We start from the raw sequence: 24,417 nt of genomic DNA, 5'->3' as shown, positions 1-24,417 counted from the left end.
TTTATTATGGTAAATACTGAGATCAGAAAGCATGTATAACTGTGTCAGAGTGATTGCATCCAGGCATTATTGCCAGCCAAGATTGATAAATATACGCAATAAGTATAATTGTTCTCTGTGTCAGCCCTTATTGAAGGAATACTCACAGCAGTGGTGATAACCGCTATCATAGCTACCATTAAATTATTCATTGTGACTGGTTGTCCTGCTTTCCTCAGGTTTTCTTCTGCCATCTGTGACAGCTTCTTGATCTGTCCCCAGATGGGTGGCTGTGTTCGACAGGTGTTGTTCGTGACAGTTGGGGTCCTCCTCAGCATCAGCCTCAACATGGCTGCAACCAGGGGGTCCTCGGGATGCTCCCGGAATCTCCTCCTCGACATCTGGCTCATGATAAGGTTTCAGGTGTCTTGATGGTATCCAAATTGGCTGTTGATTTTGGCCTGGAGAAATACAAGCATAACCTCTACCCCAAGTTATTATTTTACCTATTTATTAACTTTTTGTTATTAGATCTTTTCACCAAATAATGCTAGATTCAATTGTGTATGGGCTGCCCTGTAATCCCTATTTCTCCTCCTTTTTTTGTTTTTGTCATCAATTGATCTTGTGTATGAAATCATAACTGAGCATTTTCAATTAACTGTGGAGTGAACCACGTATGAAGAATCAGAAATCACATTAATAGGCATATCAAAAGCAGTCAATACCTCAATTACAGCTACAAGCTCCGTTTTTTGAGCTGAAGTATAGGGCGTCTGGAAAACTTTACTTTTTGAACCTAAATAAGAAGCTTTACCATTACTAGACCCGTCTGTAAAAACATTCTCAACACCTTCAGTTGGTTTAAATTTAGTTATTTTAGGGAGAATCCAGTTAGTTAATTTCAAAAACTGAAACAGCTTCGTTTTAGGAAAATGATTATTGAGAATACCCACAAAGTCAGCTAAATGAGTTTGCCAAGTAAGACTGTTTATAAAGGCTTGCTGTATTTGTGCCTTCGTGAGAGGGACAATAATTTTTCCAGGATCATATCCATGTAATTTAACAATGCGAGTTCTCCCAATCCCTATCATAGTAGCGATTTGATCTAAATAAGGAGTTAGAGTCTGTGAATTAGTATGTGGAAGAAAAAGCCACTCTACTAAGTCCTGTTCTTGGACAGTAACACCACTAGGTGAATGCTGAGTTGAAAAAATTAGCAAATCTAGAGTCTTCTCTGGATCTATTTATCTGAGCTTTATGGACTTGCTTTTCAATCAGTTGTAACTCTGCCTCAGCCTGTTTTGTTAATTGCCTAGGGCTAGTGAGACTAGGATTTCTTTTAAGGATAGAAAACAGATTACTTATGGCATAGGTAGAAATGCCTAGAGCAGGTCATATCCAGTGAATATCCCCTAGTAATTTTTGAAAATAATTTAATATTTTTAATTTATCCCTACATGTGTTTACTTTCTGTGGTGCAATAGTGTCATTTGCTAAGGTCCCCAAGTAGGAGTAAGGAGAAGTAATCTGAATTTTGTCAGGGGCTATCATTAAACCAGCACAAGAAATGGAATTTTACAAGTGATCATAACATTGGAATAATATTTCTCGAGTGGGGGCAGCACAAAGTATATCATCCATATAGTGAATAATGTAACACTGTGAAAATTTTTTACGAGTAGGTTCAATTGCTTGCCCCACATATGTCTGGCAAATGGTAGGTCTGTTTAACATGCCCTGTAGCAACACTTTCCAGTGATAACACTTAGCAGGCTGCAGGTTGTTTACTGCAGGAATTGTAAATGCAAACTGTTCATAGTCTTGCTCAGCTAAAGGGATAGTAAAGAAACAGTCTTTTAAATCTATGACTATTAAAGGCCATTTTTTCGGAATTGTAGCAGGAGAAGGCAATCCTGGCTGTAATGCTCCCATAGGTTGTATAACTGAATTGATGGCTCTTAAGTCAGTTAACATTCTCCGTTTACCTGATTTTTTCTTAATTATGAAAGCTGGAGAATTCCAAGGAGAAAATGTTGGAGCTACGTGCCCATTTTCTAATTGTTCAGCAACTAATTTCTCTAAAGCCTCCAGTTTTTCTTTACTTAGTGGCCGTTGTTCTATCCAAATTGGCTTATCTGTTAACCATTTTAAAGGTATAGGTTCTGGAGGCTTAACAATGGCCGCCATCAAAAATTTTTTCCTAATCTTTGGTGGGAACTTTGTTTTTCCACTTGAAGTGGTTCTTTCAAACCTTGCAAATTTTTTTTCTAGTCCCATACCAGGGACATACCCATTTCATATATCATATATTGACTTTGAGGGCTATATAATTGTTCTGGAATTAGAACTTGTGCTCCCCATTGTTGTAATAAATCTCTTGCCCATAAATTTATAGGTACAGAAGTTATAATTGGTTGAATAGTCCCAAGTTGTCCATCAGGCCCTTCACAATGCAGAATGTAACTACTTTGATATACTTCATTGGCTTTACCAACTCCAACCATGTTATATTGAGCAGGTTGAATTGGCCACGTGGACGGCCAGTAGTGTAGAGAAATGATTGAAATGTCTGCCCGTGTATCTGCCAAACCTTTAAATTTCTTTCTTTGAATAGTTATTTCACAGGTAGGATGCTTATCGGTAATTTGATTTACCCAGTAAGCTGTTTTGCCTTGTTTATTTGTGCTTCTAAATCCTCCTGTTCATTTAATTTCACTTTTTCCCATTCGCACATATGGCAGAATCAGTAGCTGTGCTATGCGCTCTCGTGGCTCTACTATTCAAGGAACAGAAGTAGATACAACAATTTGAATTTCCCCATTATAAGCTGAATCAATGACTCCTGAATGTATTTGTATGCCTTTTAAACTTAAACTAGACTTTCCTAAAAGTAATCCTGTTGTCCCTGCTGGCAAGGGTCCACAGATTCCTGTTGGTACGTTTTGCGGGGGTTCCCCAGGCAGAAGGCCCACAGCTTTTGTGCAGCATAAATCTGCTGCGGCACTACTGGCCGTGGCGGGGGACAGACATTGTACAGGGGTGAGGGAATGGCCTGAGCTAGAAATGCCCCGGTTTAGAACAGGGCCCAGGACGGACCCCTCATGGCATTTCCTGAAATCGGGTTCCCTTCTTTATCAAACTTAGAGTGACGCTGACTAGCCTAGTGTTTTCCTTTTTTACATTTTGGACATATTTCAGGCTCAACAGTTTTCTTTTTTCCCCTATCTGGCAGCCTGACTCACTGATTTTTTCTACCTTCTTTTTTAGTATGACCATGCTTCCCACAGTTAAAACAAGCTCCAGGAAATTGAGTATTTCCTTTATCCACTCTCAGTCCTGCCATTGCCTGTGCCAACAAGGTAGCTTTATGCAGATTACCTCCGATACCATCACAGACCTTGATATAATCAACTAAATGTGTTTTCCCTCTAATAGGTTGCAGAGCAGCCTGGCAGTCGGGATTAACATTGTCGAAAGCTAATAACTGCAACACTATATCCTGAGCAGCAGAATCTGCAATAATCTTAAGAGACTCCTGTAACTGAGCTGTAAAATCAACATGTGGTTCTCTGGGTCCCTGTTTTATAGCACTGAAGGAAGGGTATTGTTCTCCACCTGAAGTGATTTTTTTCCCCAAACCCTAATGCACACTCCTCTAAGCTGTTCTATGGCATCATCCTCCATGACCAGTTGTGCATCTAAACCAGTCCAGCCGCCAACCCCCAAAAGTTGGTGTGCAGTTATATTAATTTGAGGTTGGGCCTGGGCATTGCGAGCAGCCTGAATGGAAGCTTCGTCTGCCCACCAAGTTTTAAATTGTAAGAACCAAGCAGGAGTTAGACAAGCTCGAGTAAGAACATCCCAGTCAGTAGGAATCATCCGACTGGAAACAATAATGTTCTTTTAACAGTCCCATTACAAAAGGAGAACCTGGTCTGTACTGATTTATTGCTTGTTTTAATTCTTTGAGTAATTTAAAAGGAAAAGGCTCAAATGTAGCTATAATACTTCCCTCTTGATCTGGGGGGTGTATTCTAACAGGGAACTGCCAAGCCTCTAAATCACTTTCTTGTCTAGCTTGCTGAATTCCTACCTGAATAGAACTAAGAGCGGGCCGGGCGCGGTGGCTCAAGCCTGTAATCCCAGCACTTTGGGAGGCCGAGGCGGGTGGATCACGAGGTCAGGAGATCGAGACTATCCTGGCTAACATGGTGAAACCCCGTCTCTACTAAAAATACAAAAAACTAGCCGGGTGTGGTGGCGGGCACCTGTAGTCCCAGCTACTTGGGAGGCTGAGGCGGCAGAATGGCGTGAACCCGGGAGGTGGAGCTTGCAGTGAGCCGAGATCACGCCACTGCACTCCAGCCTGGGAGACACAGCGAGACTCCGTCTCAAAAAAAAAAAAAAGAACTAAGAGCGGTCACTCAAGGCGCTGCTCAAGCAGTCACTGGGACAACTACTTTTCGCCAAGTGTCCTCCAGAAAAGAAAGATTTGGGGGGTCATCTTCTTCAAAATAATGAGGAGGGAGTGCAGAAGTGTAGGGATGAACCTCTCCTTCCCTTGCCGCTTTAGCTGTAGTTGGCAAATAAACATGCTCTGTAACCTCTTCTGTTACTTTACTATACTCTTGTTCCTCCTCGTTATCAGTGTGAAAAAGTTCCAAGGCTGGAATGAACCAGACCCCAAACCTGTCCCATTGTTACCCTGATGCTTCCAAGCTCCCCTTCTTACTCACCACGGGGATTGCTTTGAGAGTACTCGGGTGTCCTCCAGCTAGTTTTCCATTCCAGCCATCACTTGGCGATCCTTCCACCTGGATTCAAGCCCCCACGAATGGACACCACTTGCTGAGACCAGCTCGGTCGGGGAGACCCTAACCCAGCGGCGCTAGAGGAATTAAAGACACACACACAGAAATACAGAGGTGTGAAGTGGGTAATCAGGGGTCTCACAGCCTTCAGAGCTGAGAGCCTCGAACAGAGATTTACCCACATATTTATTAACAGCAAACCAGTCATTAGCACTGTTTCTATAGATATTAAATTAACTAATAGTATCCCTTATGGGAAAGGAAGGGAGGGGCTTGGTTCACTGCAGTAGGAACACACCCTTAAGACACAGATCGCTTATGCTAATTGTTTGTGGCTTAACAATGCCTTTAAGCGGTTTTCCGCCCTGTGCAGGCCAGGTGGATTGGGGTTTATATAGGTACAGGATAGCGGGGTGTAGTGGGCCATGTGGAAACTTTTGGGCATGAAAACAGGAGTGCCTGTTCCCATTTAGGGCGTCCAGTTTCCAGGCTTGAGGGTGGGGGCCTTTGCTGGGAAACCGCCCTCTTCTACCCAGTATTTCCCTGTTTCCTGTCTGTATCAGAACAACCCCCCCTTAAAAAGAATTATCTACCCAATGTTTGATGGTGCCACGTTTGAGAAACCCTGAATTTAAGCCACTCATGTTTTGTTGGTATAGTTTTGTTTGAGTTTAGATTTTGCAAGTATAATTATCTTGTTTCACTGAGCAGCGGGTAATTGTAGGAGTACCATTCAAGAAGTATTTATTAGGTGCATACCACATGCCAAAATAGCAAATGGCTTATAGAGGGCCTTGTATGCCATAACTGTAGCAGGCAGAATAATCTCTCTCATCCCCCAAGGATGTGCATGTCCTAATCCCTGGAACCTGTGAATATGTTTCATGTATCAAAGAACAAAATTTCAACAAAGTGAGTTTCAAAGATTTAATTAGTTTTTATTAGTGATTCATGAATCAGGCAGCATCCAGTCAGCAAAATAGATAGGCGCTCTGAGGAGGTGGTGGAAGAGTTGGTTTTTGTAAGGGAACTTGAGCAGGGACAAGTAAACAGCATAGTACAAACAGTGGATTGGTTAACATTTGGTTACTTTCCTTGGATGGGCTAAGGGAAAGGGTGCTTCATTATCATGCTATCTCAGGTTTACTGGGCCCCTTTCGATTGGTTACTGTGAATCCCATTTTTAGAAAACTGGTCTGTTTTGAAATTTAGTTTGATTACATGGCATCTAGCACAAGTGACTCCATTCTGGTTATTTCACACATGACAAAATGGAATTTGCTGATCAAAGATAGGTACATTTGGATTATCTTGATAGGTACATGTGTCATGACAGGTCATTAAAAGTGGAAGATGGGTGGAAGGGAAGGGGGTGGCAGTGGTGCAGAACAGAGAGGAGGAGGAGCCAGAACAGAAAACAGAGAGAACATATTTCTGTTACTGAGGCCCAAGGACAGCTAACTGGCTATGTGGATGTATCTATTTAATGGCATCATTATTCACTGAGTGGAAGCAGTTAATCTGTAGGTAGCCAAATGTTGATGGGCGGGGTGGGCAGGAGGAGAAAGTTGAGATCCTGTAGTAGGAAAATGCCAGGAAGTTTTCTTAGATGTGGCTAAGCACAATCTCAAATATTTTCTTGCCAAAAGTTTTCTACTGTTTCTGAAAATTCCTCAGTAAATCAAAATATAAACAAATAACTTTTAGAAATATGTATACATCTGATCTGTGATAATAAAAACCAGTGAGATGGCTGGGTACAGTGGCTCACACCTGTAATCTCAGCACTTTGAGAGGCCGAGGCGGGTGGATCACTTGAGACCAGCCTGGCTAACATGGCGTGACCCCATCTATACTAAAAACACAAAAATCAGCTGGGCGTGTGCCATGCCCCTGTAGTCCCTGCTACTCAGGAGACTGAGGCACGAGAATCGCTTGAACCTGGGAGGCAGAGGTTGCAGTGAGCCAAGGTTGCGCCACTGCACTCCAGCCTTGGCCACAGAGTGAGACTCTGACTCGGACAAAAAAAAAAAAAAAAAATCAGTGACAGAACAGGATCTGCTTTAGAAAAATTAGCTTCATAGTCAAACTTGGTTTATTAAACAATTTTGCTCTGTCACCAGATGGTCAAGATGGAAAGTTTTTAGCCCCTTATTCATCTCCATCACATTTTATCATTTTTATAAATTATTGATATACCATTTGATGAAATCAAATTTTTGAAAGAGATTGAGGACACTGACTGACTCATTATTAAACTTTCTTGCCTTTAAAGGTTCTCATTCAACATTTCCTCTTTGTAGCACCTGCACTTTTCAGTCCTTCACCTGATAGCTTGACCTTGTTGAGCATTTTTACCAAGAGACTTGAGATTCTCCTAAGATTTGCTCAGTGATCTTGCTTCTTGGAACCACAAAGGCAATTGGAACAATAAGGAGCTATAAGGGAGCAGCTGTGTCCTATAGATGTTCATACTTGTTCAGATTTCTCAGTCCCTGTAATAAAAGTGTAGATGGAAATAAATGATATTCAGAAAACTCAGCATATCCATGACATTTAGATTTCAAATAGAAATCTCATCTGATTTTTCCTCCACAGTTTACCTTCTTTCCATTCTCTGAATCACCTGGTGTCCACATACAATAGGAACAATGTATTAATTCACATGTTTGGTTTTATAGTATATTCTCTCCCATAGTGGACAAACAGGAATATTAATTATATTTCTGAGAGGGAAGTAATAGAACTAAAGGCATTGCTGGATAGTGGCGCTTTTAGATCTCTAGCAGTCTGTTATTTTCTAATTTTGTAACATTGATGTGCATAGCACACCCCTAAATATTCTGTTACACTTTATTATGTAGTCATTTTACTTTAGTGACAATAAGATGAATGGAAAGAAAACAATTCCCTATTATTTAATTTAGTTATATATTAAAGTTGATTTTTTTTTAATGTAAAGAGATCACCCCATCGCTAGAAATTGAATAGAGATAGTCCTAAATTGCACTGCCAAAATTGACTTACAAGTAGAAATGCTTTTATAAAACATATAAGAAATTATCTCAAAAAGCAACATACTTTTTTATAGGATTCTGAAAATACATGTAAAATTGTAACATTTTTATTGGTACAAAATTTATCTTATTTTCCTACACATTTTCTTTTTTTTTTGATAGCAAGTCTTCCCCACAGCCTTCTGTATAAACTGATGCTAAGCATAGCGTATGGTAGTCTTGTGAGCCTATGTTTAGTTGAACTTAAGATGATCTAGTATGTGTATAGTGACAGATCTGAATAATATCAGGAAACTTAATATCTATATATATAAATATTCGTGAAACATTTACAAAAACTGAGCACATTCTAGGCTAACAAAGAAAATCCCTAATTTCTCAGAGTAGAAATAGTACAGGTTAAATTATCTGACCACATTAAAGTAAAACCAGATATTACACAAAGGTTGAGAGAAATATTGGTTTCATAAAGTTTTTTAAACAGTATTTTAAAGGGGAAGCTTGAAATTTTGAAGTAGATGATATACAGCTTTGAGATTGTTACACATAAAAACGTGTGAACACAATTATTCCTAGCCTTAAGTAATTTTATTATTATACAAGAAAAAATGAAAATAAATGAACTCTACTGATGTCAAGATGTGAAAAAAAGGAAAAATAGAAGACATTATAAAAAATCAGCCTTTGAAAAAATAGAAGACAATAATTTTAAAAATTAGAAGGCAGAAAAGTACTAAAATTGATGAATAAGTATTGTTTGCCTGTTTTTCTTTTTAAAATGCCCACAAAGTAGATAAACCTGGCCAATTTAATCAAGGGGTAGAAGAATAAACATAAAATATTAGGAATAAGAAGGCATATAGTATGGCTTCAGGTATTATACATGCGAGTCTAGGCTAATCAATGGAAAAATCTTTTCAGAACAGTTTTCCCCCATATTAATTTTGCAAAAAGAAAAATCACTTAGAACCAGATAGAAATAGATTTATAACCATGGAAGAAGCATTTTTAATTGCCTTCTTGCCCGCAAAAGTCCCTCCTCTCAAATGTTTCTTGCTTGCTCGTTGCAAGTGGTTTTAACAGAATGTACTATCAGTCTTTTTTTTAATGTAGTTTAATTCATTTAATATTACTAATGACAGGCCAGGCTGGGTGGCTCATGCCTGTAATGGCAGCATTTTGGGAGGCCAAGACAGACAGGTGGATCACTTGAGGTCAGGAGTTCAGACCAGCCTGGCCAACATGGTGAAACCCTGGTTCTACAGAAAACGCAAAAATTAGCCAGGCATGGTATTGCATGCCTGTAATCCCAGCCTCTTGAATGGCTGAGGCAGAAGAATTGATTGAACCCAGGAGGCAGAGGCTGTAGTGAGCCGAGATCGCACCACTGCACTCCAGCCTGGGAGACAGAGTGAGACCCTGTTTGTAAAATGAAAAAGTACTAATGACATTCTTCTAGCAACAGCTTGTCTTTCCACCCTTTTTCTTCTTTTGTTCTTCCCTCCCTCCCTCCCTTCCTTTCTTTGTATCCAGTTTTAAGGAATACATCATTCTATGCTAGTTCAGCTATTCTAGAACCTAGAAAAAAGAATAAAACAGAAAAGTGTAGATGGCTTTTTAAAATAAAAATAGATACAGAAATGTAAATTACTATCAGCAAATTTAATCTAACATTAAATTTAGCATTTATTCCTGGTAAAATTTCTTACTGAAATAGGAATAGAATATTATGTCTTTACCATGCTAAAATATCTATTTGAAACTGTGCACAAACATACCACTGGATAGTGAATATTCTAAATGCCAGGAAATGCTGTCTTCTATAACAGACCTCTGGAATCTCAAAGTAATAGTTTATTGCCCAGGAAAAACATAAGAGAGGGAGGAGCAGGAGTGGGTCTTGAAATCTGAAGTCTTTGAGGGATGATCCTGTCAACAAAGAGTCATACTCTGTAAAATATTTAAAGAGATTTATTCTAAGCCAAATATGAGTTACCATGGCCTGTGACACAGCCCTCAGGAGATCTGAGAACATGTGCCCAAGGTGGTTGGGGTACATCTTGGTTTTATACATTTTAGGGAGACATGAGACTTCAATCAAATACATTTAAGAAATACAGGGCTGGGCAAGGTGGCTCACGCCTGTAATCCCAGCACTTTGGGAGGCAGAGGAGGGCGGGTCATGAGGTCAGGAGATCAAGACCATCCTGGCTAACACGGTGAAACCCTGTCTCTCTTAAAAATATAAAAAATTAGCCGGGTGAGGTGGCGGGCGCCTGTAGTCCCAGCTACTTGGGAGGTTGAAGCAGGAGAATGGTGTGAACCTGGGAGGCGGAGCTTGCAGTGAGCCGAGATTGCGCCACTGCACTCCAGCCTGGATGACAGAGCAAGACTCTGTCTAAAAAAAGAAATAGATTGGTTTGGTCCAGAAAGGTGAGACAAAATGTGGAGGCAGGAGGCTTCCAGATTATTGGTAGATTTTTTTCTGGTTGACGGTTGAGTTTTTCTGAAGACCTGGGGTCAATAGAAAGGAAATGTCTGGGTTGTGGATACCAAAGTTTTCTCATGCAGATGAAGCCTCCAGGTAGTAGGCTTCAAAGAGAATAAATTATAAATATCTCTTGTCAGACTTAATGTCTGTGTTGATTCTAATACTGGAGAGGTATAATGAGGCACATCTGCTTACCATCATGGCCTGAAGTAGTCTTTCAGGTTAAATTTTAAGAGTGTCCTGGCCAAAGAGGAAGTTCATTCAAATGGATGGTGGGTGGCGGGGGGTGGGGGCTTATAATTTTATTTTTGGTTTGCAATCCAGACTTATTGAAATGCATGGCTTTAACACATGGCTCTGTCTAGCTGGAAAACTGTGAAAAAGAATGAGTAGGAGTGGTTTAAGAGTTAGGTTGAATAATGGCACTTATCATTTCTGCTCACATTCCATTGGCTGGGAAATGTGGTCTGTGTGGCCTAGGAAGAAGAGTAAAAGAGTTTGATGATGATGATGATACAATAGTCCGTTATACAGAGTTTCTATCCGATGTAATGAGAAGAGAGTGGATGTAAGTTTTAAGTTTTGGCAAAGAAGAGACGAAATTCAGAAGTCATTGTAATGATAATATTGTAGTAAAAACCAAGTTATTGTCACATGACCAGGAAGGATTAGGCTCGCAGACATTTTGAAGGGCGAGGGGGAACAGAATTTATTGGGCAAAATGGAAAAAAACTCAGCAAAGTGACAGGGGTACCTGTTAACAGGCCCCCATCTCACAGATTGAATCCCAGGATACCTACCACACAGGAACAGGACAGGCCAGGCTCCTCCCCCTGCAAACGGGGCATAAATTTCCCAAGACTCCACCCAGTCCTCCCAGGGGGCAGGCCGGTTGGAGGTTCTCCCAGGCCTGCAGTCCTGTTTTTCAGCCTTCAGGCTGTTTTAGGCTTGAAGGCGAGGTTTCAGCAGGAAGGAGAGTGGGGCCTTGGCTGCCCCCTGTCTCTGTCAGTAATTTAAGCCAGAAAAGTCCAAGAAGATCAACAGATCAACTATGAAGAGAATTTAATAAGTGATAATTATATGTAAATGTATGTTGCTGTTATATGCTAGCAATAACTAGTTAGGAAAAGCAGGCTAAATGAACGTCCTTTACAAATTTGAATCTTATTTACCCTGTGATTTGAGGAATCCTTTGGAATTCAGGAAATAAAAACGAAACTCAGAAGCACACTAAACTTTTGGACAGTGGAGGAGTCAAACAATGATTAAAAAAAAAAAAGTCATCAGCATTTCCTAGTATGCACACAGTAAAGTAAAACTCCCTCAAAATTGCCTCAGTGAGACTAAAAGAGAAAGGAAACCTGAAAGGTTTCTGGCATGTAAGTAATGGTAAATGGGTTTGAGTTTAAAGAGCTTATAATTAGTAGCTGAAGGGTTTTTGTTTTGTTTTTTTTCAAGTGTTACGTGTTTTATTTAGCGTGTTGTCTGTATTCTTTTATGTTAATGCATATAGAAATACCTGTAGATGTTTTATTGTGTTTACTTGAGAGGTTAGGCCTCAAAACTCTTGGCCCACATTTTTCTGTAGCAATGTTTCTTATTTTTGGATGTATATCACAATCACTTGTGGAGCTTTTAAATATTCTAGAACTTGAAACTACTTAAAATCAGAATCACTAGGGGTAGGACTTAGACATCAGCATTTTTTAAAGTTCCCCGAATGATTCCCTTATGCTGCCAAGTGAAGAACTATTGTATAAAGATTTGTTGTGACATTGCTGAGGCTTCCCTTTCCTCCTTTATTCTTATTATTAATTTTAAATGAAATTATATATGTGAATGGCCTACCCTGTACCTAGCAGAAGCCTTGCTTGTGATTGGAGTTTAGTAAATGTGGATGTTGTATTTTGATTCCCATTTAATTGCTCTGAAGATCATTGCATACCGAAACGTGAAGAAATAAGCAGATGTTCTGTTGCTCAGATCTAGGCTTGAAATAATTACTTTGTCTGATTCCTTAAGTTGTGCATTGCTCTCAAGTTTACTCTCAGAGATTTAAAGCACATTGCAATAAAGGCATACTAGAGTAAGAATGCCCAAGTAATAGTGGTCAAGGACTAATAGAAAGAAAAATAATTATGTCAGGAAACCTAGATTATAAGGTAATTGCTAAATTAGAATTTTAATTTGTTTACTGAGACATGTATGTATATATGTATGTATGTACTGCCATTTTTATCTCATGAAGTCTAGGTCCCAGTGTTTCTAGACATAGCAATGTAAAATGTTCCTTTACTTACAAGCTGATCATTTAGAAATTGTATTCCAAGCTTCTCAAAGGACAGATTGGATTTCACAGTGGGTATAATTTGATGATTGAGTTTGTATTGCTGCGCCCTATTGATTAAGTTTGTTCTGGTTGGTATCTGCCGGACTCATACTCTTCATTAAGCCACAAAGTTAGGAGAGTTTACATCCAACAGATCTTAGAAACTTAGTTATTTTAGATATATTTCAGACAGTTACCTGCAGCAAAACAATTAGAAGTCAGAAAAGAAGGGAATTTTGAAACCAAAGATATTTTAATTAAACTAAGGAATTTTTGAAGACCACATGGTTAAATACATTGTTGTAGATAAATTTTCCTTTAAGATTTTTTTGTTCTGTTATATACCTAGTGTATTTGTGTGTCATCTACCAAGTTTCATGGAAAGGAAGCCTGAATATATTATTATTATTAAAAAATGTTCCGTTTCTAAGTGAGAAAAATTAAATTCAAAGTTAGCAATTATTTAGTATTTTCCTAGGATGGAAAACACTTTAGCAAAATTCAGTAGGAAATTGTTACCAGAAAGGGGTCCTGATCCAGATCCCATGAGAGGGCTCTTGGATCTCACGCAAGAAAGAATTAGGGTTGAGTCCACAGAGTGAAGTGAAATGAAAGCAAGCTTATTAAGAAAGTAAAGGAATAAAGAATGGCTACTCCGTAGGCAGAGCAGCCCCAAAGGCTGCTTGCTTGCTTGCTTTCCCTTCCTTCTTCCTTCCTTCCTCCCTCCCTCCCTCCCTCCCTCCCTTCCTTCCTTCCTTCCTCTCTTTCCCTCTTTCTCTCTTTTCTCTCTTTCTCTCTTTCTCTCTTTCTCTCTCTCTCTCTCTCTCTTTTTTCTTTTTTCTTTTTTTTAGACAGAGTTTTGCTGTTGTTGCCCAGGCTAGAGTGCAAGTGGCACAATCTCGGCTCACTGCAGCCTCCACCTCCCGAGTAGCTGGGATTACAGGCATGCGCCACCTATGGCCCCCTAATTTTTTGTATTTTTTTGGTAGAGACAGGGTTTCATTGTATCATGTGGGCCAGGCCAGTCTCAAACTCCTAACCTCAGGTGATCCACCTGCCTTGGCCTCCCAAAGTGCAGGGATTACAGGCATGAGCCACCATGCCTGGCCTTTTATGGGTATTTCTTGATTATATGCTAAACAAAGGATGGATTGTTCATGAGATTTTTGGGGAAGGGGTAGTCAATTCTTGGAACTGTGGGTTCCTCCCCCTCTCCCCCCCCTTTTTCTTTTTGTTTTGAAAAAACGGAGTTTTGCTCATGTTACCCAGGCTGGAGTGCAATGACATGATCTAGGCTCACTGCAACCTCCGCCTCCTGGGTTCAAGCGATTCTCCTGCTTCAGTCTCCCAAGTAGCTGGGATTACAGGCATGCTCCACCACACCCAGCTAATTTTGTATTTTTAGTAGAGATGGGGTTTCTCCGTGTTGGTCAGGCTGGTCTTGAACTCCTGACCTCAGTTGATCTGCCCTCTTCAGCCTCCCAAAGTGCTGGGATTACAGGCGTGAGCCATGGCACCCAGCCAGTACCTCCCCTTTTTAGACTATATAGGGTAACTTCTGGACATTGCCATGGCATTTGTAAATCGTCATGGTGCTGGTGGGATTGTCTTTTAGCATGCTAATGCATTATAATTAGCATGTAATGAGGAGTGAAGATGACCACAGGTCACTTTTGTGGCCATCTTGGTTTTGGGAAGTTTTAGTCAGCTTCTTTACCACAACCTGTCTTATCAGCTAGGTCTTTATGTCTCATATCTTGTGCTGAACTCCTATCTCATCCTGTGGCTTAGAATGTCTAACATCCTGGGAATGCAGCCCAGTAGGTCTCCGCCTTATTTTCTCCAGCCCCTATTCAAGATGGAGTTGCAGGCCAGGCGCTGTGGCTCAGGCCTATAATCCCAGCACTTTGGGAGGCCGAGGCGGGCGGATCATGAGGTCAGGAGATCGAGACCATCCTGGCTAACACAGTGAAACCCCATCTCTAATAAAAATAAAAACAAATTAGTCATCTGTGGTGGTGGGCACCTGTAGTCCCAGCTACTCCTGAGACAGGAGAATGGCGTGAACCCGGGAGGCAGAGCTTGAGGTGAGCCGAGATTGTGCCACTGCACTCCAGCCTGGGCAACAGAGAGAGAGAGAGAGACTCCATCCCCAAAAAAAAAAAAGATGGAGTTGCACTGGTTCAAAGGCCTCTGACAAAATAACTTTACGGTAAGTAGTTTTTGAAAAATTATAATTGGACATATAGGCTTAAAAAGTGAATAATGACATGCCACATAACTTAAGGAAAATGAAAGATTTTGCTTCACTAAATTCTTGCTGGGTGAAATATCTTATTAATGTAGTGAAATATAATGGAAAACTTTGTTTCAAGGGATAGAAATCTCAAAGAACAAGAAATTTGTAAGTAGCCCCACAGAAACTAAAATCTTGAACCACTTTAGAATACTACTTCATGGGTTGAAGCATATGTCAAAAGGCTATCATTACCAACAGAGGGAACTGATACGCACTTCAACTAGAACCATTCTGTCTTAGAGTAATAATTTTAAAATTAAGCAATACTGAGCCACTTGCTCATTAAAATCCGATGTGTGGACTTTTGAAGTGAATCTGGCTATTAACACTTCATTTATCTGGTGTTACCCCAGAGTCAGGAATTCTGGGTAATTATCTCTTGCTAATAACTGAAGCCTCTGAAGATTCCTAATTTTAAATTACCCATTTCAATGGAAATATTTCTTGAATGATCACATACTTTCTTAGAAGGCAAGAGCATGTGGAAGTAATGGAAAGAGAACAAAACCAGGAATTTTCCAATCTGTATTCTAGTTCTGATGAAGTCATTAACTTGAGAATAACTAACCTTGAATGTCATTCAGAGCTTGGAGACGTCAGCTTTTATCTCAAAATTGAACACAGGCCTAGCTGTTTAGAAATTGTATGATTAGACACTTGTATAAGCTAAGACATAAGATGAGATGTCAGTTGTAGAGCGGTTTGTCCTTATACCAAATGGCCACAGAGGTGTATGCTTTTCTAATTGCTGAGTCCATTTTTTAGAATAATCTTCTTAATTTGGAATAATTTTAGGTTTACAGAAAAGTAACAAAAATAGTACAAAGGGTTCTCATGTGCCTCTCACCCAGTTTCTCCTAATGTTAACATTGTATGTTATATTTTTCTTCTTCTTCTTTTTTTTTTTTTTTTTTTTTTGAGACGGAATCTTGCTCTGTCGCTCTGTCGCCCAGGCTGGAGTGCAATGGCGCGATCTCAGCTCACTGCAACCTCCACATCCCAGATTTAGGCGATTCTTCTGCTTCAGCCTCCCAGGTAGCTGGGACTACAGGCATGCACCACCACGCCAGGCTAATTTTTGTATTTTTGGTAGAGACGGGGTTTCACCATATTGGCAGGCTGTTCTCAAACTCCTGACCTTATGATCTGCCCACCTCAGCCTCCTAAAGTGCTGGGATTACAGGCATGAGCCACCGGGCCCAGCCCTGCATTTTTCAGATATACATGGTACATTTATCGAAACTAAGAAACCAACATCGGTGCATTATTATTAACTAAACTCCAGACTTTTATTTAGATTTTACCAGTTTTTCTGGTAACACTCTTAGTTCCAGGATTCAACTCCAGACTTTTATTTAGATTTTACCAGTTTTTCTGGTAACACTCTTAGTTCCAGGATTCATTGCACTTAGCCTGGGTCCAGGTGTGTTTTATGTATATGTATGTATGTGCATGCCACAGGGATAGAAGAAGCCAAAATATTTTCCTTTATCATTGTTATCTTTAGGGAGTAGACTTATGGGTTATTTTTCATGAAATTATACTTCTTTTGTTTTCCAAATATCCCAGTGGGAGACGAGGAATCCCTTTTTTTTTTCCAGCCAGAAGCATATACAGGAATTTAAATAGTATTGCAATCCAGGGTAGGGCAAACCCTGTCTCCTCTCTGGATCCTGAGGGCATCACTAGGTTGCCACAGTGGCCTACCCTATCTTCCTAAGGAGAATGCTGGACAATTGTATTTAATGTTCTTCAGCATGTTCTGTTTCTTTTAGAATGCTTTCTACTAGGCTTTGATGCTTTATATGAGTGAGTCCCCCAGCTCTTCAGAAATGGCTAATCAGAAAACATGTTCAGGGGGCCCTAGGGAACTGAAGTTAGACTAATTGAATGAAATTTTCTTTGACAGATTTTTCCACTGTGAGACTATTACAGAATCTGTGTAAGAAGAGAGGCAGAAGCAATTTTGTTACTGTGGAAGAGATTACAAAGAACTTGTAAATTGCAGGTAGGAGAGACTTGTTTTGCTTTTTTGACACAGTCTTGCTCCTCTCTGTATCCCACAGCTGGCCCTGAAGGACCCTGTTCATATGGTGTCACTGCAGCAGTTCATCTACGAGAAGCTCAAGGCACAGCAGGAGATGCTAGGAGAACAAGGTTTCCAGTCCCTCATGGAAACGGTGGACACGGAGATTGTCACCCAGCTACAGGAATTTTTGCAAGGATTCTAAGAGCACATGACATGTGGCTGCCTCGCCTTTCAGAAACAAGCTGAGTAACCTAGCCTGCCGTTTGTATGTAAGAGCCTGCTGAGATGAAGAAATCACTTCATGAAAATAAGCAAAGACCACACATTTTTTTTACTACAAAATGTAAAGGATAAATGTAAATCCTGCATAACTAAAATCACAAACCTATTCCTCAAAAGAATTTAATTTTATATTTATGAGGGGGCCCTTTACTAAAAAGTACATGTAAAAGTACATTTGATGACAATAGCTGCTTAGTTTCCTGTTAAGAGAAGAAACTTTATCTTTTAATTATGTGCTCTTAACATTTGAAGATAAGAGTTAATGCCCGAGATGTTTTTCTGCAACCAAAATTCATTAAATTTGGCTGCCTTATCCTTTTTTTAAGCTAATGAAACTACAGGTTTGAAAACTGACAAAGCTGTTCAGATGATGCTATTAAAGAAATGTGTGTACTAAACAAAAATGTATAATAGTGACAAATACACATTACCAAGCTTATCTTGCAAGGGAGTTATTTTCATCTAACATAGAAAGTGTGTTTCATCAGACAAATGCTTTTATTTTCATTCTAATAATTTGATACAGAAATTAGTAAAGGCATTTTTTTTCTTTTTTTTTTTTTCCCAGTAAATACGTTGAGTCTACAAATGTACATTTGTAAGGCCTGTAAAAGTGAACGTGTGAGACTGCAGTACCACATGGGAGACCTCTAGTTATGGTTTGGTCCTAGTTCCTTTGTTACTCCTGTGAGCACCAAGAAGAACTGGGCGACTCCCAGTCCCACCTGTGCTGTGACAGTCCCACGTGGCTATGACAGACTGTTCAGTACTTACCCTTCTCAGGTTCCTCAGTGCAGGGTTGCATCAGGGCCTCAATAATAGGGGTATACCTGGGAGGATCCAGCAGTAATCCCCAGGGTACCAGGATTACTAGTATTCTGATGGAACTAGTCTTCCTTCCTTATTCCTCCAACATGCAGTACATAAAAAGGGGAAAAGGAGGAAAAAAAAGCCTTACTTTGTTTTACTTGCCATTGATTGTAAGGAAACTTTAAAGCATTTTTTAGGAAATACTCAAAAGCAAGGTTGTAAAATGTTTTATCTTTCTATAGAAAGTTGGGTACAGTATGTAACTGCGGGAAACCCACTGCCCCTTTGTAAGCTGTGGAACCCAAAATGTATGGGGATATTTGATGTTTTCAGAAAGAGGAGGAAAATATGGTCCAAATTAAATTTTCCAAAGATACCTCACCTTGGACTGATTTGTCTGACTACTTTTCTTGCTCCCCCCAAAAAATGAGTTCTTAAAAATTGCCCAATGACTTAGAAAGGGAGTTTTCTTTTATACTCTAGCTTGGATTCTGTGCTAGTAGGTATCAGTACTGCAGGTAGCAAATCCTAGTTACCCTTTTAATTTATCTTCATTTAAAGACAAAAAGCTCCTTTCAAGTGATATTTCTTTATCAGTATTACTAAGTCCTCAAGACTGATCCAAGAATTTCTTTTTGTTGACTTAATTATTTTCATTTGAAACACTAACCCATTAGTGTTATCAGAAATTCTCAAACATGCTCATTTTTTAGTTAAAGTACTCATCCTTCCAATTCCTGACAGATTTCATTATAGTGCCATCGCAAATATTACTGAAATAGCTACCTTGCAAAAGAAGTAAAAAGCTTATCTCAGGGAAAGAGTTTGCTTCATTTTTTAAACTCGTAAGTTTAAATAGGCTTGATAAATAGCTCAGAAAAATAATTCATGTATCTTGAATTTTTAAGTGCTCAATTAAGACATAAAATGTAATTATTGGTTTACAGAATTCTATTCATTAACAGAACTATATAACAAATATATTAAGTTTAAGACAAACAACTCAACCAGGCCTCTGGCCTCTGGTTGAACTGTGGCTCCTGAAACAAGGTAATGATCATTTATACTCCAAAAACATTCCTTTTCTATTTATTTTCTATTCCAAAGACTTCTCCCAACCCTCTCACAAAGGCCCATGTGACTAACAATGACATTTTAAAGCTTCCTTATGAGTTGGTCCCTCCTCTCTCTCCTACTAGTCATTTTAGAGAATCCACATTATTGCATACACTTTTTAAAAAGATACAGTTTTTCTTGAAAAATCCTCACTTTAATCTTTATTTTACCCATTTCTTTATTCAGTTAGTATTTATTGAGTTACTGTTTCATGCCATAATGCTATGCTACATTCTGAGATGAGAACAGAGTATCCACCTTTGTGAAATTTCACAGTTGATTAGGAACACAGACTTGCCGACATGCTATAAGAAAATAGGGGTTCTGATGGAAGGGCACATTCTAAAGCAGTTGGCCTGCAGGTGAAGGAGATTGTGTATGAAATAAAATGATGCTGTCACTGAATAATTTGATAGTTATTTAAAAACTGCTCTATAATGGCATGGTTTGGTGAGGCTACTTAAGCGTCAATGGCACTATACTGGAACTGGGCAACTCCCTGACTCCAGACTCGCATCAATTTGGAGTCACTCTTAACATACAAAATCATCAGGTTTTGAAAATGTTGGATCTTTGTAGCCTCACGACTAATTTATAATTCCATGAATTAAAATATAAGGCTCACCTACTAAGGGTTGTTGTCTTTTCTACTTCTCCAAGTCATAAACCTGAAGTGCATAGAAATTTAAAAGTTGAAGAGCTAATGAAGATAACATGCATGTCATGAAAACCAAAATACTTTCTTCTCCTAACTTTAGAAAAGAAAAAAATCTGCAGAAGCATGAAGAAAATAGTGTAAATGAACCCCAGTATACCCATCATCTAGATTTACCAAACTTGACATTTTGCCATATTTACTCTCTTTATATATGTGTGTCTGTATATAAATATACTTACATATACACACATGTACTTTCACTAACCATTTGAAAGTACAAACACTACAGAAGTTTATTATTATCAACCTTTATCTCCAAATACTTTAGCAGACATCTGAGGATGCCATTCCTCTACATATCCACTAATGCCATTATACACCTAAGAAAATTCTCAATAATGCAATAACATCTAATAGTTCATATTCCAATTTTCCCTACTGCCACACAGATGTCCTTTATGTGGCATGTAATAAAAGACATACAAAAACCATGTGTTTTTTCATCCAGAATCCTCTCACTTATTTTAGACAGGGTATCACCCTGTCACCCAGGCTGGAATGCAGTGACTTGATCTCGGCTTGCTGCAGCCTCCACCTCCCTGGCTCAGGTGATCCTCCCACCTCAGTCTCCCAGGCAGCTGGGACTACAGGCACTTGCCACCATGTGGGGCTAATTTTTGTATATTTTTGTAGAGACGGAGTTTCACCATATTGCCCAGACTGGTCTCGAACTCCTGGGCTCAAGTGGCCCGCCTTGGCCTCCCAAAGTGCTGGGATTACAGGCCTCAGCCACCAGACCCAGCTCCATTTAATATTTATACATTGCATTTGGCTGCTTAATTTTTCAATCTAGAATTGGGATTTTTTTTTTTTTTTTTTTTTTCAGATGGAGCCTTGCTTTGTCGCCCAGGCTAGAGTGAAGTGGTGCAATCTCGGCTCACTGCAAGCTCCACCTCCCGGGTTCACACCATTCTCCTGCCTCAGCCTCCCAAGTAGCTGGGACTACAGGCGCCCACCACCATGCCCAGCTAATTTTTTTTTGTTTTTTTTTTAGTAGAGACGGGGTTTCACTGTGTTAGCCAGGATGATCTTGATCTCCTGACCTCATGATCCGCCTGCCTCGGCTTCCCAAAGTGCTGGGATTACAGGCGTGAGCCACCACTCCCAGCCTGGGGATTTTTATTGTAAGGGTTACAGCAGAAAATCTGGATATGAGACTGAGCAGACCTGCAAGTGAGCTTTCAGTTTCTCTCAATTGCTTTAACCTGAAGTGAGATCAGCATCTCATTTCAAAAGGGGCAGGTCATTTCCACAGTGCTTTCTAGGGCAGCCCCAAAGTGACTTTTTCTTCTTTTTGTAATGAACACTGCAATTTGAGCAAGAGTCTAGAAGAGCAAAACTTTTTGATTGACGGAAAGTTGTAGCTCATAAAAGTGCTCACTGAGCTCAGAAATGTATTGACAGCCAGGGGAGGAAAGTCTACTGACAGATCTGGAGGTAATCACAAATTAAAGAAGTGCTCTATTTAGGTAAGGGAGGCAGTTTGATTATTTCTTTTTTGAATTGAAAGGCACATGGCCTGGACTATCTCTGGCAGTGAAATCAATACCATGAAATGGCCTTTTCCTTTCAGCCTTGTCTGTTCTTTACTTAAAGCACAATGCATTGAGGAATGCTGAGCCAGGTGAGGAAATTCATCGTTTTAACCAACTAACGGCCACTCACAATTTGGAAGTATGGAAACCCAAATTTACTGAAATAATAAATTAGGGACTTGGCTATTTTAGAAAGCTCTTCTTTCAAAAGGTTCTTTGTTATAGTTACCATTTGGACTAAAGGAACAAGGTAGACTTTTAGTTAACCTTTTTTTTTTTTAATCTAATAATAATATTGCAGAGCAGGAATGGAATCAGGGAGATGATCTATTCTTAACTAGTCATTTCATAGATGAGGAAATGGACCGGAAAGATAAGGCCAACAGCCCTGGGTCCTTGGTGTCTCCTTCAATATACTTTATTTATTTTATTATTTTATTTTCCAAGATGGAGTTTTTGCTCTGTCACCTAGGCTGGAGTGCAATGCCACAATCTCAGCTCACTGCAACCTCCACCTCCTGGGTTCAAGCGATTCTCCTGCCTCAGCCCCCGAAGTAGCTGGGATTACAGGCATGCACCATCAAGCCTGGCTAATTTTGTATTTTTAATAGAGACAGGGTTTTGCAGTGTTGGCCAGGCTGGTCTCGAACTCCTGACCTCGGGTGATCTGCCAGCCTTGGCCTCCCAAAGTGCTGGGATTACAGGCGTGAGCCACTGTGGCCGGCCGCTTTATTTATTATTATTATTATTATTATTATTATTATTATTACTGAGACAGAGTCTTACTCTGTCTCCCAGGCTGGAGTTCAGTGGTGCGATCTCAGCTCACTGCAACCTCCGCCACCCAGGTTCAAGGGATTCTCCTGCCTCAGCCTCATGAGTAGATGGGACTACAGGTGTGCACCAACAGGTCTGGCTAATTTTTTGTATTTTTAATAGAGATGGGGTTTCACCATGTTGACCATGCTGGCTAGTTCATTTGGCTAGTTTGGGAGTTCCGCCTGCCTCAACCTCTCAAAGTGCTGGGATTACAGGCCACTGCACCCAGCCTACTTCAAGATACTTTAAATTATACTTCCTTTTAATAAATGTTAATGGTTCCCTAAATTTATAATACACATTTTAATCTACATCTGTCTTCAAATAACACTTCATGTGTAGTGCAGATACCTTATAACAGAGTAGTCCCAATTCATCTCTCCCAACCCCTATGAAGCTGCTGTCTCTCATTTCACTTATTCACGGGTTATAATCATCCAGTACATGATTCCTGTTGTTCAGCAGTTATCCTTCAGTTCAAGTAAGAATTTTCAAAATGAAAGATTTGGTTTTGCCTTTATTTCTTCTCTGACAGTCGTCCTTTCCTTATAGAGATCCAAGTCTGACCTATATCATTTTCCTTCTAATATTGTTTGCATGGCAGGTCTGATGGCAATGAATTCCCTGTCTTTGTCTGAGAAAGTCCTTTTCCTTAACTTTTGAAGGGTACTTTTAGTAGATATAAGATTCCAGATTTTTCTTCTTTCGGACCTTTATTTCACTTCACACATTTCTTGCTTGCATGGTTTCTGATGAGACGTCCACCATAATTCTTATCCATGTTCTTCTATAGGCTAAAAAAAAAAAAAGAAAGATTAAAAATCTGCCTCTGCCTTCTTTATCTCTCTTAATTTTTGGTTTCCTACAGCAGGGGTCCCCCAACCCCCAGGCTGCAGACCTGTACCAGTCAGTGGCCCATTAGGAACCAGGCCACATAGCAGGAGGTAAACAGCGATCATTACTGCCTGAGTTCCGTCTCCTGTCAGATCAGCAGCAGCGTTTGATTTTCACAGGAGCTTGAACCCTATTGTGAAGTGTGCATGTGAGGGATCTAGGCTGTATGCTCCTTATGAGAATCTAACCGATTATCTGAGGTGGAACAGTTTCATCCCAAAACCATCTCCCCGCCACCATGGAAGTACTGTCTTCCACGAAACTGGTCCCTCATGCCAAAAATGTTGGGGACTGCAGTTCTACAGTATAAATCTGATATGCCTAGGTGTAGTTTGTTTGTTTGTTTGTTTTATTTTGTTTCTTTTACACTGTTTTTTGGTTTCTAGCATTAGATTCTTTACCAGAATTTCCATCTCTCTGCTTACATTACCCATCTGTTTCTTGCATGTTGCCTACTTTTCCTATTTGAGCCCTTAACAATGATTTTTGAATTCCCTGTTGCTTGCTTGATCTGTGTTCTTTTTTTTTTCTTTTTCTTTTTTGAGACGGAGTCTCGCCCTGTTGCCCAGGCTGGAGTGCAGTGGCCTGATCTCAGCTCACTGTAACCTCTGCCTCCCGGGTTCAAGAGTTTCTCCTGCGTCAGCCTCCCGAGCAGCTGGGATTACAGGTGCCCGCCACCACGCCTGGCTAATTTTTGTATTTTTAGTAGAGACGGGGTTTCACCGTGTTGGCCAGACTGGTCTCAAACTCCTGACCTCGTGATCCTCCCACCTTGGCCTCCCAAAGTGCTGGGATTACAGGCATGATCCACCGTGCCCAGCCCTTGATCTATGTTCTTATTTGCTTTTTAGCATGCCTTGTAATTTTTGTTGAAAGTTGGACATGTATTGGGTAATAGGCACTGAGATAAATAGGCATCTAGTATGAGGATTCGTGTTCATTTGGCTAGGAGTTGGGCTTTGTTTAGCTCTGTTGGTGTGGTGGTAAGGCACGAGGGAGAGAAGTGTTCTCAATCTTACGATTAAATCTTAAGTCTCTTAGTGGGCCTGAGTCTCTGGCCTGGGACCTTCACTTGTGCTTCTTTTTGGAAAGCTTTCCTGTCCCCCTCAGGTGAGACAGGAAGAGGAGAAATGGCTAGACTGAGAGGAGTACTTTTCCCCATGGCTCTAGGACAAGCCTAAAGCCTGGTTAAGTGTTTCCCCCAAGGAGTTTATTTTCTTTTATCATTTTTATTTCATTATGAAGAAAGCTCTGGACATATTTCATAAGAATTGCTCTTCCCCTC

At 40.0% G+C, this 24,417-nt stretch overlaps 1 protein-coding gene across 6 annotated transcripts in view; it reads left to right on the top strand.

Annotated features, from left to right (window-relative positions):
* Window positions 1–18,426, top strand: part of LOC105499461 (importin 11) — a 229,150-nt gene extending 210,724 nt beyond the window's left edge. For 3 of the 6 annotated variants that reach the window (XM_011772018.3, XM_011772016.3, XM_071098881.1), the window contains one exon: window positions 16,996–18,273. In XM_011772018.3, coding sequence (XP_011770320.2) covers window positions 16,996–17,160 — 165 coding nt within the window. In that variant the 3' untranslated portion in view covers window positions 17,161–18,273. Of the gene's footprint in view, window positions 1–16,995 lie in introns of all 6 variants that reach the window. The other 3 variants (XM_011772019.3, XM_011772017.3, XM_071098882.1) reach the window with 2 other exon arrangements.
* Window positions 18,427–24,417: the final 5,991 nt, after the last annotated feature.

This window comes from Macaca nemestrina, chromosome 6 (genome assembly GCF_043159975.1).
Source record: "Macaca nemestrina isolate mMacNem1 chromosome 6, mMacNem.hap1, whole genome shotgun sequence".
NCBI lineage: Eukaryota > Metazoa > Chordata > Mammalia > Primates > Cercopithecidae > Macaca > Macaca nemestrina.
The sequence above is the reverse complement of the archived record's forward strand: the minus strand, read 5'-3'. Positions and strand labels throughout refer to the sequence as shown.